This window comes from Glossina fuscipes, unplaced genomic scaffold (genome assembly GCF_014805625.2).
Source record: "Glossina fuscipes isolate IAEA_lab_2018 unplaced genomic scaffold, Yale_Gfus_2 3, whole genome shotgun sequence".
NCBI lineage: Eukaryota > Metazoa > Arthropoda > Insecta > Diptera > Glossinidae > Glossina > Glossina fuscipes.
This window is the reverse complement of record NW_023998417.1, coordinates 10,797,211-10,811,286: the sequence shown is the minus strand read 5'-3', so window position 1 is coordinate 10,811,286 and position 14,076 is coordinate 10,797,211. Positions and strand designations below refer to the sequence as shown.

Sequence of the window (14,076 nt, the reverse complement as noted above, 5' to 3'; positions counted from 1 at the left end):
CAAGCTCTTCTGGGTGTTGCAGATAGATCCGCCCCATAAGTGACGTAAGTTATACAAAAAGAAATCATGATGACACAACCTTATTGACCTCCACGAATTTTTTGAGTGACATGAAGTTTGAAATTTTTTACAATTATTGTATGCTATATCAAGTATTCAATGCCATCAATTCCCGTCTAAGTGAAGGCGAAGGATGTTTTATATTTCACTGCTCGTTGGCAACTTAATGTGTTTTTGAAAGTCATGATCTTTATGTGACGTCAAACGCATCAAAATGAATATTTGGATCGAAGTAGTTAACTGGTTAAGAGAATCGAAATTTAATTTAAACACTTCGAAAGAAGGAGTTACAAATACCTTTCCCGCTTAGAAGAGATGACTTTGGTAACGTTTTAGTGCGTCGCGAATACTAACTTTCCAGACAACTAAATACAAATTTCAAATTCCTGCCAAACGATAGAAAAAAAAAAAACAACGAGAAAGTACACATTTTTTACAAGAATTTTCCCTCTCTCTCGGTGGTATCTGCAAATGACAAAACAAGTCGCAATTATGTTGCGATATGCAAACAACAAATTGTTTCTTTGGAAGAATTTGCTAACGAGAAGAGAAAAAATGATATTAAGTAAGAATAATAGTTTTAATTAAGCAAATAATTAAAAAAAATAGTATAAAATAATAAAAGCATAACTTTTCATAAAAGTAAAAAAAAAAAATAGAAAAACATTTGTTTATTAATAAATCAGGGGAAATGTTCATAAAAACATTAAATAGAGCCGAGTAAGAAAAGGTAAGTGATTTAAAATATTTTCCGCTTTAGCTGGTTAACCATTGTACCGCCAAGTATATAACCTTTCAATTGATTGGATCTTGATTGTGTCATCATCATCATCATCATCATCATCATCATCATCATCGATTGGTGTAAGTGTACATTACCTTATTCAACTTAAGTTTAAGAAACTTTTTCACTTAGCAATGGTTGTCGTCATAACAATTAACCATAATTCACACAGCTATCATGTTTGACTTAATTATTAAATAATGTACAGGAAAATCCACAACAATATGGAGCAATAATGATTCAATCAATGATGGTTGGCTGATAGCAGCGGTGGTGGCCTCCTTTTACCCATATTGAGTTACATGATATTACTGATGTTTAAATACAAAACTTTTTTATTTAATATTTAAAATAATTAGCACCGTTACCGTCAATGGGTTTCATTGAAAATACCCTTAAATCCGTATAACAAATTATGTAAATTTAAGCAGAGATTGACTTAATGAAACGTTCCATTACGCCTCAGTACAACATGTTGTGTACCTTTGATATGAATACCTCGTCCATCGGATGAAAATTGAATGAATGTCTCGCTATGTTTTTTATAATAAATCTCCTTTTTAGTGAAAATGCGATTTAATACTTAGTAAAGAAAAGGAATTCATTTAGTTTCTCACAATCACGTCTCAGTTCAATACAAGTATAATAATTTTATTGTTACCGACCAACCAAGCAACTAACTGAAGCTAACATATGATGAGCATACAAGACTAAGTATGTAAATAGGAGACGTGCCATTTGGCTTAACAGAAGCATTTCAGCATTTATTCTAATACAAGCATAGCTTCTTTTCAAGCTTCTTATTTTATATCTACTAAAGATCGTAAATTCATGTCTTACTATAATGCAACAATTGATTTTCTTCGCGATGATTGGGAAGCACAGCCTTCTGTTCGCTCCAAATACGGTGCACGATCTTGGCTTTTTGATGAGTATGCAGAGGTTGGCTTACAATGCTCATGGTTCGCCTGGCCCGTGTCATGACCAAATAAATCCAAATATTTTTTCCGTAATCCGTAAACTTATTCAAAATAAAGTATTAAATGAGGAGAACTCGTAGGACTGGTCACACCTAATCTATTTTCAGTAGCGTTCATATATTGGCTCTGAATAAAATTTCAAGTCGTCCTAATACTTTTACTTGCCTACGACAGATTGTGTTTAGGTGTTTTTCGTAGGTACGTGCGGTAAAGGCTTAATCCCACAGTGCCCGATAACGCAGGCAGGGAAAGACATCCGCAAACGACTACAGGGTGGTTAACTGCCGAGTGCCAGAAGAGCATACACACTTGAAAATATCCCCACATGTGATAAACGAGGCCCTTTTAATTCTTCCAAATTTTTGGCTTAAATACTTGGTTGAGTAAGCAAGCAAGCTCTTCCCACCGCCACAACAAAGCTCCTGCAATAAGTCCCATTACCGTTGTCAGGCCGCAGCTGGAAGACTGCTTCGACGTCTACCTGACAACTATGCCTCCTAATTTTTTGCTTCCAATCAATAATCTCTGATGCGCCCTTAGCTAGCCCTCTTAACAATAACAATTTATATAAATGAAATATATTTGCTTTTCTTTATTGTAAAATTATGCTTACAAATATATTAAATTTTATCGGAGGAACAAATTTTCTTTAATATGCAATAAAAAAAATAAAAAAAACAACGCAGAAGATACATCCGGAAGAGTAATAAATTACCATGTAGAGGCTTTCAATGTAAGGTGTCCGAAATGGTAAACTTTACGAAAGAGGCTGCTCTGTAAGCCGCGAATGTTAACATATTGATTACCGGTGGTATCTCTAAGATTCCAGAATTTTTTGACCTATTTAAAGGGAAAGAGTATTGAAATTAAGAGAGAGCGAAGAAGGTGAAGCCTTCTATGTAGAAAACTTACATCTGAATACGAGATTGGAAGAATATTTGCAAAGACTATCCATGTCACGGCTTCCGAGCATGGCGGCGTTGTCAGTGAACCGCGATATGTATAGAAATCGTTGCGATCGACACTGCCCAACAATGAGCCCAAACTAATGATCTCCCCGGCCGTTACGGACGTATTGGCAAGTTGAACGCCTTTCAAGTTTTTATAAATCACATCCAAACCGGCATAACCTATATCGCGCATCTAATTGAAATCGCGTGAGAAAGTACGAAAATGTGCGGATTATCTACATATTTTTGCTTTGCGTTTACCTTGACAATTTTGAAGAGAACAGCAATCACGGCAATACCGTTTTCAAAATTTCTAGCTGTATTCACGTTGGCGTACTTGCCGTTATGGTGAACTATATGCATTTCCATATCATATCGATGACCGTTTAGCATATGCTCAGAGCCTTTGCGTGTAGCCGAACCCCAATGGAAATGCGTTTGTTCGACAACATACGTGTCCTCAAGTATTCCGCCAGTAATGAAGGGCCTCTCACCCAAGACCGTTTTAGGCATTTGAAATTGAACTGGAATTTTTCGCATTTTTAAATTATATCCAATTTTCCTTCAAAAAAATTAAACGGAACAAAATCACTTACCAGTATGTCCTGAATTGTGTAAAACTATCGGTTCCGACATGGGAATATCGTATAAGCCAAACAATATCGGTGGCACTACAATATCTATAGACTTGAAGTGAAACGTAAATTAGTTTCAATCTCTTTTGTTTTTTTTTTACAATTTTTGGTTTTCTTTCAATTTAGCTTTTGATTTATTTTTTATTTTTTACTCTCTCGTCTTACCCATGTGTTTTTTTTATATATTTTCGTTTTGCTTTTTTTGGGATTTTTTTTAACCGTTTTTTTCATATCCACTACTATAGAATGAGGGGTTTATTCGCCGTTATAAGGTCTACATGTCATTGATTGTCGTTCCAGACATGTTTGTCAGTCCGTCTCTCCATCTGTTTGCTAATCGCTGTGATAACCGTACGCATGGTTGCAAAAATCAAGATAACCGCTTCAGACACACGATACAAATTTCTGTCTTTATTCCGTGAAAGTATAAAAAATCAGCCACGCCCACAAATGTTATAGGTTATTAAAAAATTTAGTTTCTCTTTCTATTTGAGCGCTTTTGAAAAAAACGGGCAGTTGAGAATAATTTGCTTACTTCTTTATATACACTCTACCCACCCTTGTGGTATAAGAGCATATTAAGTTTGTGCGGGCATATGCAACAATCAGAAGGACTTGAGAAAGGCCCATCTTTTATGATACCGATCGATTCAGGATCATTTTCTAAGATTTTTTAAATCATTTCCTTAATCGCTTGTCAGTGCTCCTGTCCGTCTTGTTTTCTTCTATTCAATCCGGAGGCCGTCATTTTCGAGATATTTCGATGAAATTTGATACTCGGACGTTTTTCCACCCAAGCACGAATGCTATTGAATAGGTTTCTGATCGGCCCCCATTTTCATATAATCACTGGCATTGGAAAATCGTTGTATAAATATCTGGAAGCGTGGTGTAGGGTATTCGGGGGTATTTAAGGGTGACCGTGCCACATTGTTATTTTATTTATCTTGATTTTCTTTAATATATTTTTTTAAACATTTTTGTTTACCGTTTATTTATTTTTTTTATATTTTTATTTTCTTTTATTTTTTCTTTCTTTTCCATTTTTTCCACTTTTTATTTTATTTCTCTAAATGTTTATTCATTTATTTATTTATTTATTTATTTTTTTATATAACTATACTTTAACATACCTTATGACGAAAGATTGCAATTGGCGACTGTCGGTAGCCGAGGCACTGGGGATACCTACTATACCAATCGTCCGTGTTGTTACGATAACTGATGGGTTCTGCTCGCATAAAAACGAATAGGAATTGAGATCAGATTTATTTTTAATTTTAAATCCAAATTAAAAAGCAATATACTCCTACTGATAAGGAACACACCACAGTTATATTATATCTACGTTAAACCATTACGCATAGTTCACATTAAACCACCACACTAACCCACTTTGTTCTCTTGTGCGACAACAACTACTTCATTCCATTCTACTGTTTTTTCCGATATTTAGCGATATTTTATATAAAACCTCTACATAGAAAATAGCAACAATTAGAGCCAATAGTTGCATGCAACGGACGTTAAATACTTTAATAATAATTTTTTGTTAACTTCGTGAGTGTATGTGCGCTTTTAGGTGCCGTATATTTCTAAATAAAAAGTAGAGCTTGTTATCGACTTGCCTCCATAACTAATTACTATCAAGACTTTTAATTAATTCTGTAAAAGGATTGTGCGGCTAGGAATGAGGTAATAGTTGGGCGTTGCCCTGGCCTCCGCAGTGATATGAAAAATGAAATTTTTGCCCGTAGATAGCTTCCCAACACTCTTCGAAGTCGGCCTAAGCTTGGATGTCCGTCTGTCTGTCTTGCTTTAATGTGTTTTAAGGACGAACGCTACCGAATATGGCTCGGATTGGACCACTCTTTCGACTACTTCCTATAAGTCATCCTATTTTGAAAAATGATCATATAACTAAAAGCATCAAGCGAAGTGACATACGTTACATAATAGTGCTTCTACTTGCTTTTGACAAAAAGAAAATTGAAGTTTTAACTTTCCGTCTTAACTTTCCCGCCAATTGAGAGATAGTGAAAAGCAAAACTAATAAACGTTTACCTTCATTGCACTGACCAAGAAGAAGAGGAAAGAAACATCTTCTCATATTCTTAGAGCTAAAAAAAAAAAAGTGTACACAGATTTCTGTAGAGTTGTATACGTTCTTGTAAACCATTTTTGTTACTTGTGAGCTTAATGTTTCTTCGCGATTATGTCTTCTTATCACTTCCCTTCTAATATCGCCACTTGCTACACTCACTAACACAAGTTTACGGGCATTTTCATAACAAGAGTTGGAAGTCGTGTGCAAAAAGTCGAATGTTTTCTATGTCAATAAGAATGCAGTACGCAGAGACAAAGAAGCGAAGTGAATCTCCCCTACCTTGAGGCGAGGTTTGGAGTAAGCGATAGCAATGCCATGTTGACTTTGAAGACAAAGTAGAAGAGTTGCGATTTCAAAAAGACCTGGTAACACACCATCCATCCATCCATACGTCCGTCAAAGGAGGTGTGTTATTGAAACTGAAGTGAACTGAACGAAAATCTCTCCTTTAATGATAAAACAAAATCTCCTCGTATACACAATAAAGCCAAAGATAATGCATTGTTCAAAATAGATCCCTACGACTCCTCACACACACGCCTTCGCCATAAAGCGAATTTCTTTTACTGAGAACTTCCAAACTTTCTCCTTCAACTTTAGCGAAATGCAATTGGCCGCGTGCATACTAAAGTCGACCCGTCGCCCGATTACGCCCACTTACATTGAGACTGAGTTACGGTTTCTATAGTCTATGTGAATATTTGCATTTTTTTTTTTTTTATTATTATAAAAATTAATTTATACCAAATTACCGTTAGTAAGATTTCTACACATCTTGTTGTTGTTGTTATTGTTGTTGTTATTATTATTATTATTATTTTTATTTATTGACGCACCCATTGCCAATGGCAAAAAGAATAACAAACGCGGATAGAAGTAATTGAAGACCGGAAAGCTCATGATATTCTTTTTTCTTCGTATATGTACGCACGACTATAAATGCACATATATATATATATATTTTTTTTTTTTTCGTTGGCTATTGATACAGAAACAAATCAAAATTTTCAAGAATTGAAAATGTACAGAAAAAAAAAGAAAAACAACAATTGTCAAAAAATAATTATAAACTTCTTTATACCGTTTAGAACTTATTGATTTTGACAAAAGAAAAAAAAAAAAAAAAAAAACAACAAATAAATAAACAATAATATTTATAAATAAATCGTTTTTAAAGAAATATCTAAAAATTCTTTTACGCCGACTGGGCTTAATGACATTACGTTCAATAATTTAAAATCAACTAAATCGTCGAATACCGTTAACATTATTTTATATACACATAAATATGACGAGAGTTTGTAAACGCACTAAAAAGGAAAAAAAAAGAGCTTTTACTGAAGACGATGTGTAAGCTAAGCAATGTTAAGCGAGCGCAAATACTGCAACAATCTTCGATCTTAACTACATTATAAGCCATAGACGACATGCATTGTGTCAAGTAATCGCATTACGTGAATTTCATTTAAACCATTAATAACTATGCAATGTATTGAATGACAAACACAACTATCAGTTATAAATCGTTTTCAAAGAAAATCGTTAAATTAAATACGAAATTTTGATTTATTTACTCAAAAATATTTGCAACATTGATGTGTGTGATGGCAGACTTTGTCTGAGTTCATCATATTTCATTTTTTCCAATTAATTTCTTTTTTCTTCTTATTGTCTTCAACATTCGGCGTTTGAAGTTTCTAAGCTACATTTCACTTAATACTTGAAAATCGACCATTGTATTATTCCATTTAATTATATCCGCGTAAATATTAGTTTATCCGGTTTTTCCAAAACCCGGCGTATATTACATACACTTGATCACATATTAGCGATCATATCCTCCACACATCCTTATATTCAAACATTGCTTAAATTCTTCGTCTTCTCAGCGCAGGTAATGCTGCATCGGTTCACGGGCCCTGGTATAACAAAACCTCCACACTCCCCACTCTAAAGGAAATTCTTTCAGTTTATATTGTACGGTGGGCATGTCCTTCTACACCAATCTGCTTCCAACGACTTCCTTTGCTTGTAACAAATTTGAAGTCGATAGCTTCACTCTTACGGCCATTAAAGTTTTTTATCACAAATAGACAGACGTACATACTTAAATCGACTCAGAATTGGATGCTGACCAAGGGTACCTATACTTTACATGGCTTCCTCCTCAGTGAACACACGACCGTCTTTCAATGGTAGATATAAAAATAATAAGGTAAAGCATCAAAGACTCGCTAAAGCATATATACACATTCTTGATCAGCATCAAATTCTGAAACGATTTAAGTATATGCGTCAATCTCTCTGCGTAATCAGAGCAATTGTTAAAGTTTCTAAAAGATCTGCAAATCGCTTTTTTGCGAACACAAAGCTAAAATGGGAAAAAGCCTGAACTTGCGAACAATAACTATAAGAGATAAAATTATGTTAAGCTAACACAAAAACATTTAAGAATTTCTTGACAAATAATTTATTATATTACTAAATGCTTTCTACTAGCAATTGCTTTAAATTTTCACGTAAATATATTTTATAAGCCAGAATTACCAGAAAATTTTTTTAGAATTATCTTTTATAAGCCTATTAACTGAAATCTGTAGCAGAAATATTTGAAAAATGTATTTTATTCCTATTTGTATACCGTAGCACTTGTGCGGATGTGTGTATTAGCAAGTATATGCGTAAATAAGGTAGAGAAAATTTTTTAGCTTACTAAAGTATTTAAAACAGAAAAGAAGTTTGATAATATTTGCAACTCCTACAGCTATGCCATAAAATTTGAATTTAAAAAAAAAAAATGTTTAAGGGAGAAATTAATTTTACGATATATGGCAGCATCGTTTCAAACTGCTTTTCTCTAAGCGTGGCTTTAGTTTGCGCGAGAAGTTTATTCTTGTTGGTTGTGCACGCGTTGTGATAAAAATTGCCGTAAATTAGTGAATTTATTTTTTAGTGCAAAAAAGATGTAATTTGCTTCAAATCATTTCAAGTTATTGTTATGAATAATAATTAAGTCAATATTTGTCTGATATTAACAAGTACCGTTAAGGAATATTAAGATTTTAATAAAAAGCCGGTCAGCCTCGTAATAAATGCCGCAAAAAATTTAGTTGACAAACAGCAAAGCCGCGCAATAAGTTCATTACGTCGATAGTCGGGTTTATTAAATCGTCGTAAAATTAATGGGCGGTGTGGGCGGTACATGCGGTGTTTTCTTAAATTAAAACATGAAATATTCAGATATAATCACTTAATTTATGGTGAAAATTAGAAAAAAAAATTACCATGATCAGCTGTAAAAGAGTAATAAAAATAGAGAGGAAGAGAGAAAAAAAAGAGAGCACATAAGAAAGAGTTTGCATATGAATTGCAAAGGTTTTAAAAGAATGGAAGAGAAGCAAATAAAGTGTGAAATGTGTTAAAGGCCTTAAGAGAAAAATATGTTTATATTATATATAAAAAGAAAAGTTTCAAAAAATCATTTTCAAATTTCGCTTAAATGTAATAAAATTTAAATAGACTTAAGAAGAAATTTCAAAGTGAAAAGTATGCGTAAAGTTGATTACAGGGTAAGTATTATTTATATATTTATATTTACTGTTTGCTAAAATTGAAAAATCTCTATTTTATTAAATTTATATTTTATATGTACTTTTATGTATTATTGTGTTCCGTTAATATGCAAAAGCTTAGACTTCAAAGAGTCTTTCAAGTTTGCTTTAAAACAGAAGCGCAGAGCTATAGAGGTTGATGAAAGTTCTATAGCAACCATAATATGTGTGAATCCACTCGCGGAGGCAATTTACAATATATCTTGCTAAGTAGAAAGACATTCAACGCCAATGTGCGGTGAAAGATTAAATTAGAATATTGAACTCGGGAAAAAAAGAATTCGCGGCGTATACCAGTTAACCACTTACATTCAAAATGAATGACAATTTTACTGCTTTGTCGACTTCCTTGAGTGATAACGTACAGTTCGTCCGCCTTTACTCTGAGGCAAACGAAAATTATTCAGCAACGGTTCGCCATGCACATCCATAATTTCAAAAAAATTATTTAATTGTTTCTCAGTAATTGGTACCGCGTCGCGAAATACATACCAACGTACTGATTGATAACATGGCGGCGTGGTTAGAGAACCACGATAGGAAAAGAAGACATTAGTATCCACGTTGCCAAGTAAACCCGCAATTTTCAACGGATATTTTACATGGACGGAGTCCTTATAAGTTTTCACGCTCGGCAATGAATTGAAAATATTATCGAGCAATTTAAACCGAATATTTGCATCCTTAGAAAATTTCATTTTAATAAAATTCCCAATATTTTGAAAATTTCTTATATACCTTGACCTTTTTAAACAAAACTCCCACAACCAACAAACCGTCGTGTAGCTTGGAAGCTTTTTCCATAGTCCTATATTTCCTGTTTTTATGTACAATATGCATTTCGACATCAAAGCGGTGACCATCGATCATATGCTCTGAACCTTTACTTGTCGGCGAACCCCAGTGAAATGTGCAGACATGGGTTCGTATCGATGGCGCCGTTTCTTGTCTCGGGGAAATTCAATTTTCACTAAAATACACATCTCATCGCAACCTAAGGATTTGATTAATATAATCACGTCTTACCACTGTGACCGTTATTTTCCATTGTAAAAGTGTGAGCCAGAGAAATGTTATGAATAGGCAGAGTTAAGTAATCATCGCGTACACGTTTGCACTGTAAAATTTAATTAATTTAATTAATATGAAGTTTATATTTTAAAAAGAACAAGTAAGAAAATTAAATTCGGTCAGAACCGAATTTTTTATACCCATCACCGTTACCCTAAAAAAACACAAAAGAAGTAAAAGAACAAAATTTTCATACTCTATAATATGGAGCGGGCTTTAGCTGATTTTTTATATTTTCAAAATAAAAGGTTTTGGTATGTGGGCGGCTTAGACGTGTCTTGTGAAAAATTTACATCAATTTGAAATTCTTTTGCAAAATTTGTAGGCGATATCTTCATTTTCACTAACGGAAAAATGTTTACCATAAATACTACAAAGTTGCGCAAACAGACCGATCGACAGATGCACAGGGGGACATGTTTAGGTGCGTGGAAGAACTTAGACCGTTTCTGCCAAATTTGAATGAAATGATTGCTTCATTTTTGCGGCCAAAAGAATCGTTACAATAGACATTGACGGTCTTGACGCTGATCAAGAATATATATACTTTGCGGGGTTTCTGATGCTTCCTGCTGGACGTTGCGAACGTTTTGACAAAATGAATAAACCTCTCATCGTTAGGTGATGGGTATAAAAAAAAGAGTTGATTTCAACCTTGTTACTACACAGATGTATTGGTGATTGTCGACTCCCCTTACAAGTAGAAAATTGCTGGTACCAATGTTTTTTGTCCTTATAAGACCAAGACCTTGTTGCTTCTTTTAGCCAAATATTAGAAAAAGAAAAAAGGAAAACATTAGAAAACAACTCAGCATATTATAGTCGGATAAGATCGACTACATCACTTCACTTAGTACAATTCTTCATTTATTTCTGTCGTCATAAAATAAGAAAAAAAATTACATCTTTTTCCATGGAAAGGTTGATTTCTCATCAAGACTCTTATCTGCAGAATGTGCAGATAAATTTAGCCCAATTTGATGCAAAATACCAACAATTGTTACTTGTTGTCGCACGAAACCTTACTTTCTCCCAACAAGGGAACATCGAGTTTTCAAAGAAATTTGCATGTTGCTGATTTTGATGAAACATCTTCACCGCAAACGCCATAGATCGTTTCAGAGCCCTGCAAGCGGGAAACACGCGGAAATTTTTCACAGTTTTGTCTCATTTTCAAAATACGAATAATTTTGACTAAATTACAAATGAACTGCTCTTTGATCCAAGTCTAAGCCAACCTTTGGGTTGTTCTAGGAAACATGCTAGGTTTGACCAACCAACACAAACACAAAGTTTGCGATCCAGCATAGACCGATCGATTCAGAATTGCTTTCTGCTTCGATCTAAGCTTGTCTGTGCCTCTTTGCACAATCTACGGACCCCAATTTTCGAAATATTTCAACGAAATTTTTCACATGTTTTGATTCAAGGACGAACGCTATTGAAAATTGTTCGGATTGTTCGAATATAACGCTTGACTTTGAAAAGTCGTTACATGAATATCTTTTTATTATAATTTATTTATCCGAGAGACATAAATTCTTCGATTAAAGTAAGATAAACACTAACAAATAAAACTATGCTAGGCTTGTATTTTTAAAAATAGACTATAAGGGCTAATCTGGAGTCGTAGATGTAGAACGATGTAGATACAAACGAGAAGCAAACTCAATAAGCGATAACTTTACTTTTTGCTGGTAATCAAAAATCGGTTCGATTCTAAAACTTAGGCGTACCAGCTTGCTGCGAAAATAAACGCAAAGTGAAAAACACAAGTACACAGATTATTATTTTTGGTAGTTTCGTGAACACCATTGCAAGGTGATTGTTTCACTTCACTTTCACTTTCACTTTTTTCTTTTAATTTCCGCCAATATTTTCCATATATATATCCAATAGCTTGCAAAGCTTTAACTACCATTTTGCGCAAATTTACCTTCCGCGTAAACTTCTATCGAATCATTAATAACTATTACTATTTTCGATTAATTGAGTGAAAATAAATAATTAGATTCGGTTTGGTTATGAGAGTGAGCTGAACATTTTCACATAAAACGACTGTTGCGTATTCTCGTTGTAACTCAGCTCAAACCAAATAACAATGTGATCGATAATAAGTTTTGTAATGTGTTTATTCAAATGTTTATATAACTCTTAAATGGCGACAAAATTGTTTTTGTTTGAACTCAGTTTCGTTAGTTCTTTGTTCAGGTCCCAGAAGCGTTAATAGCTAGCAGTGTTAAAGCTAACAACCTTAAGTTGAGTTGAGTTGAGTAAATTATGTAGATATATGCAGATAAAAAGGATTTTATATCGCTCGTTCAGTTTTACGGTTGCTCTCTCTCTCTCTCTCATACAGCAAAGTCTGAGTTTTACTGCTTCTCCCCTATATCGAAACTTGAATTTTACCGTATCTTGCTTCTCAAGAAAGAACAAATCACAATCATTCAAAGCTTCAAACCTAATAATAGAAACTGCTGTTCGGTACAGAAAGCGTGAAATTCATTGTCTGATAAGCAAATTCATAATTTCGTTGGTTAATTATAGGCTCCCTATGGAAGTGTTCTCAGTTCTATTAGCTAATTCGACGAGGCCACCATTCCATAGTGCAGTGTTTCCTATCATTAAATGTAATAAGAATGACGCGTCATTCCTATAATAAACTATCGATGTGATCAATATTGTTCTAGAAGCGATAAACATTTTTTACATCGTAACGTTTGCTAATCAGTGTTAAAGTCGTTTTAAAAGTCACAGCAGTCTTAGGGGCCAAGTGATTTTTATATATATATATAAATCTTTTAGTTACTGCAACAACATAATGACTTTTATATTCAAAGATCTTTCAGGCGAGTTTCCATGTATTCGGCCCTGGCTGAGGCAAATCGAAACTATAAGAAGTAAAGCACTCTCGCTTTACTGAGAGTAAGGCGGAACACAAGTTAATGAGTTATGCACAGTCAGATCTCAGAGCGAGGATATATGAACTATACTTGCCAGTGTGGGGGATCTTAAGAAAGCTTGGAATTTGAAAAATTATAAATATATAAAGTCAAAGAAAAAGTTCGTAGCGTTCTGTAACCGAAATTTGCACTCATTTGTTTTATTCCTTAAAACAAGTTGATTAAGTCAAATTCTTTCCGTTATGTTCGACAAGCTGACCCGTCATTGAGCAGCTTGTGGGATTTTAAATCAAAAAGCTGAACAAAAGGATATTTAGCGATTTCCTCTGTAATCACTTGTACACCATTAAAATATTTCATACATCAAAATTTTTTAGCCAAATTTCTTAACTAAGTCAATGAACTTCTTGCCGACTCAATGATAAGGTGCGTAGTTTGGCATTGTCACGTAACGGAGGCCTTAGCTAAACATTACCTTATGCGGCGTCAACATGGGTTTTGCCACAGTTTGAGCAACTTTAGCCGCCATGGGCCACAATCTTTTTCGCCCGTTATTGCGGTATGTGATCCTCTCTTCACCATTCCTTATAAATCCATCTTCATTAGCACTTCGCGTATATAAATTTTATTCATAACATTTTTTACTGTTTGCTGATGTGGTATCGAAGCGCTGAACATCCTCTGGTTTACAGTCTTACGAGAGCAGGTAATTCTGTACTGTGGTTGAAGCAATACTTGGTTCCTCTCAGTTCGATGAAGAATCTTTACCATAAACATCGTGAATTTTTCACAAGACGGCGAAGTAAATGTTTTCAGAATTTTGTTTAGCTTTAATTGAATTGAACAAACGTTACATTGTTTTTTATTTATTTTTTTTTGTATTATTTTAATCATTCATGAAACTTTTCAACTTTTGTTCACGCTATAATACGGATTGTATACGGTTAGTGCTACCAATTTTACGGGGGTTTAAAG

General features: G+C 34.0%; 2 protein-coding genes across 2 annotated transcripts; both read right to left on the bottom strand.

Moving 5' to 3' along the window:
* Positions 1-2,559: 2,559 nt before the first annotated feature.
* LOC119635150 (carbonic anhydrase 2-like) lies at positions 2,560-6,478 on the bottom strand. Its single transcript, XM_038029758.1, has 5 exons — positions 6,269-6,478; positions 4,543-4,640; positions 3,371-3,461; positions 3,036-3,298; positions 2,560-2,967 (listed from the first exon to the last, which is right to left on the bottom strand). The coding sequence occupies exons 1-5, from the start codon at positions 6,414-6,416 to the stop codon at positions 2,665-2,667; spliced, it is 903 nt and encodes a 300-aa protein (XP_037885686.1). The 5' UTR covers positions 6,417-6,478; the 3' UTR covers positions 2,560-2,664.
* A 2,978-nt stretch (positions 6,479-9,456) lies between these two features.
* LOC119634541 (carbonic anhydrase 15-like) lies at positions 9,457-13,630 on the bottom strand. The gene is made up of 4 exons (XM_038028768.1): positions 13,577-13,630; positions 10,154-10,244; positions 9,866-10,071; positions 9,457-9,810 (listed from the first exon to the last, which is right to left on the bottom strand). Exons 1-4 carry the CDS (start codon positions 13,628-13,630, stop codon positions 9,457-9,459), a joined length of 705 nt encoding a protein of 234 aa, XP_037884696.1.
* Between the last annotated feature and the right edge of the window lie 446 nt (positions 13,631-14,076).